This window comes from Nannospalax galili, unplaced genomic scaffold, assembly GCF_000622305.1.
Source record: "Nannospalax galili isolate Female #2095 unplaced genomic scaffold, S.galili_v1.0 scaffold1331, whole genome shotgun sequence".
In the NCBI taxonomy this organism is placed as follows: Eukaryota; Metazoa; Chordata; class Mammalia; order Rodentia; family Spalacidae; genus Nannospalax; species Nannospalax galili.
This window is the reverse complement of record NW_008330679.1, coordinates 1,159,064-1,162,805: the sequence shown is the minus strand read 5'-3', so window position 1 is coordinate 1,162,805 and position 3,742 is coordinate 1,159,064. Positions and strand designations below refer to the sequence as shown.

The 3,742-nt window shown below is 41.0% G+C and overlaps 1 protein-coding gene across 1 annotated transcript in view; it reads left to right on the top strand.

The window, feature by feature from the left end:
* The window catches only part of Srd5a2 (steroid 5 alpha-reductase 2), a 79,332-nt gene extending 76,780 nt beyond the window's left edge, over nucleotides 1–2,552 (top strand). Inside the window, exon 5 of the mRNA XM_008850995.2 lies at nucleotides 2,322–2,552. Coding sequence (XP_008849217.1) covers nucleotides 2,322–2,388 — 67 coding nt within the window. The 3' untranslated portion in view covers nucleotides 2,389–2,552. The remainder of the gene's footprint in view (nucleotides 1–2,321) is intronic.
* Nucleotides 2,553–3,742: the final 1,190 nt, after the last annotated feature.

Sequence of the window (3,742 nt, the reverse complement as noted above, 5' to 3'; positions counted from 1 at the left end):
ATTTTATTTTTATTTTATGTGTATGAGTGTATTGCCTGCATATATGTGAGTGCACGCGTGTCGTGCAATGCCACGGAGGTCAGAAGAGGGCTTTGGATTCCCCTGGAACTGGAGTTAAGGATGGTTTGTAGCCAATGTGTTGATATTGGGAATTGAGCTTGGGTCCTCTGCAAGAGCAGTCAGAGCCGAGCCGCCTCCCCCAGCCCCAGAAAAGTTCATTTTTAATGCAATCAACACTAAGATGTTTGCACATGTGTTTCCAATCTCTATATGTCTGATTATTACTAGTCACAGTAGGTTACTTTCTGAGTGCCTTGGCATCTGAGCATGGATATAAAGTCATCAGGTAGATTTCAGTGGTAATGCTTTTCACATCTACTAATTATTAAGGGGCAATTTTTTATGCTTTGAAGAATTACTATTTTTTAAATTTAAAAAAAATTTAATAACCACATGATTAGAAGAAGCATTTCATTACACTTTAACATATTCAGTAACACACTCCAGAGCAAGGATACATCTCTTTCAAAAGTGGCTGTAAATTTTTAGGTTCACAGTTGAATTAACATACATGTGTTTTTATCATATTTATCTATTACTCTCTCCTGTCCCCCCCAACTCTTGCGTGTCTTTATTTTTATTTATTTTAAAGATTTGTTTTTATTTTTATTTTAAAAAACTTTCTAATTATTTTATTTTATTTTATATATATAAATGTTGTGCCTGCGTGTATGTAAGTGTACCTGTGTACACAATGCCCATGAAAGAGCCAGGAGAGGGCATCAGATTCCCTGGAACTAGAGTTATGGATGGTTGTTAGCTGCCACGTTGGTTCTAGAAACCAAAACCTGGGTCTCTGTAAGAGTACCTAGTGCTCTTCATTGCTAGGCCATCTCTCCAGCTCTGTATTTTTAAAGGTTTATTTTTATTTTACTTAAGTGTATGTGCATATGTACCTCTGTGTGCAAATGTGCATGTGAGAGCAAATGCCTATGAAGGTCAGAGGAGAACTTATCTATTGGATCTGGAGTCACAGGCAGTTGTGAACTGTCCAACAGAGGTGCTGGGAACTGAACTCAGATCCTCTGGAAGAAGAGCAAGTGCTCTTAATTACTGAGCCATCTCCCCAGCCTTATTTATTTATTTATTTATTTATTTATTTATTTATTATTTATTTATTTATGAATTAATTATTTTTCATGACCCAGTGAGTTTCATTAGGGTTGCTTACAGGGTCCTGGACGAGGAATTATTTAAAGGAACACGGACTGCTTATCAGTGGCCACACCACTGCAGAGAATCTCTTTCTCCACCAGTGATTATTAATTGCCTACAGATTCTCAGGGAACCGTCAGGCTCTGAGAGGTCCTCCCCACTAACTATGATTATCTGCGTATAGCTCCTGAGACAGGGGGCCACTATGGCCCCTTCTCCTTGCCATGACTGGAAGTCGACAGGCGCAATCTTGTACAAGTCTTGTGTGGGTAATCTCAACTGCTGTGGGATCAAGAGTGCAATGGTGATGATGTCATATTCTGAAGACAGATTTCCATCTCATTCTACTCCTTTCTCTGGCTCTTAAATTCTTTCAGCTACATCTTCTGTGATGTTCCCTGGGATAGGGTGATACAGAAGTCTCTTTTACAGCTGAGCATTCAGTAGTTCCTTATTTTTAGCACTTTGACCAATTATGAGTCTCTGCAGTTACTTGTGCTCCCCACAAAAAGGAGCTTCTCTGACAAAGCTGGTGTAGTACTAATCTAAAGGTATAAAAATAATTATTTAGACAGCAGTATGATGGACACAACGTGTCCATTTAGTAAAACAGTAGCAGTAACTTCCCCAGTAGGGCCTATGACCTCCCCTAGTCACAGGCTTTTGTAGTGTGGGCCTCAGATCTCATCAAAAAGCAGGTGACTACCCCATTACTGATTTCCTACTATTGCACTAGTTGCTCAAAGCTTTGGGGAGACTCTGACTCCCTGCATTTCCCAGCTGAGTCTAATGGGTACTTTCTTCTGCCTGTTTTTAAAAAATCTGGATATATCTTAAAATTTACCATTTTAGCAATTTCAAGTGTAAAGTTGAGTGGCATTAAGTACATTCATAATATTGTACAGCCATTACCATGAGGCTCTGCATATTATTTTTATTTCCCAGCATATGCAATGTCAACATTTACCAGGGACAGAGTATAGGCAAGGATGGATGATGGCCACCAGGAATAACCAGGTGCCAAATAACTAGCAAACTCCACTGTTGGTTACTGCACCATTGCATATATCATTGTTTAATTATTCCTTCTTTTCTTGTCTTTTTAGGTTCTACCTCAGGATGTTTAAGGACTATCCAAAATCTCGGAAAGTGCTTATTCCATTCATCTTTTAAAGAAATCAAGTTTTAAAGAAAGAGCAAAGCTTCTAAAATGCTAGTAAAAAACTGTCAAGTTGCAGAAACTGTAACTTTTGAACTACAACTGAAACTTGTTCACATACATGTACATGATATGATGTCTATGATAGCAGGTCTCATGGTGTTATGCATCTGGCCTAAGCATGCTGAGTAGTACTTGCTTGCACTTCACCCCTGCCCTCCCAGGGAGCTCTATCTTGATTTCCTCTTGGAGATTCAAAAAGGCCTTTTCCTAATGAAAAATTTTCTTCTCAGCTTTCCCTTCTAGAAGCTTCCTTACTCCCTATGTATTATTTTCTGTAGGCTGATCTGAGGACATGTGGCCTTGACATACTCTGTGTTGATGTTGGGTAGCTTTGTAGTCAAGAATCTTTGGACTGACATAAAAAAAATGAAGACAGAGGCAGGCAGCTCTCTGTGAGTTCAAGGCCAACCTGGTCTACATAATGAGTTCCAGGACAGCTGGGGCTGCAGGGAGACCCTGTCTCAAAAAGACAAAAAAAAAAAAAAATCATCATATTTGTAAAAAATGGGTGGAACTGGAAATTATTAAGCAAAAAGACTCAGACAAGTACTGCATGCTTTTTAAAAAAAATCGTATGTGGCCCCCAGACTTTAATTTATATATATATATATCTGTATATATGAGTATGTGGCAGGGGCATATAGGTCGTGAAACTAGAAAGGAGTCCATGAAAAGGGAAAAGAGGTCTTGGTGGGAAGGGAAAAAGGGCTGATTGTGCTGGACGGCTTTAGTGTCAGCTTGACACACCTGGGTTGAGGGAGCCTCAATCAGGGTTTTGCCTCTACTGGACTGGCCTGTGGCCATGTCTGAGGGGCATCTTCTTGATGAGTGATGTGGGAGGGCCCAGCCCACTATGGGTGGTGCCACCCCTGGGCAGGAGGGCCTGTGTTGCATAAGAAAGCAGGCTGAGCAGGGGCCAGGGGAGCAAGCCAGTAAACAGCGTTCCTCCATGGCCGGTGCTCCATCTCCTGCCTCCAGGTTCCTGCCCTGAGTTCCTGCCTTGGGCTCCCTGATGAACTGTGACCTGGGAGATGTAAGATCAATAAACCTTTTCCTCCCCAAGTTGGTAGTAGTCAGAGTATTTTGTCACAGCAATGAAGAACAAACTAGGACACTGATAGAAGATACATGGCATGAAAGCAGAGGGAAGCTACTTGGCAGGGAGGGAGGGCACCAGCAAGAGACGGGTACTAGGATAGGGGAGGGGAGGAGGGGATGAGGCTCAGTGAAGACAAAGATATATGTGATGAAATCCACTACTTCATATACTAATTTTGAAAAAAAAAAAAACCCATCAAGCTAAAA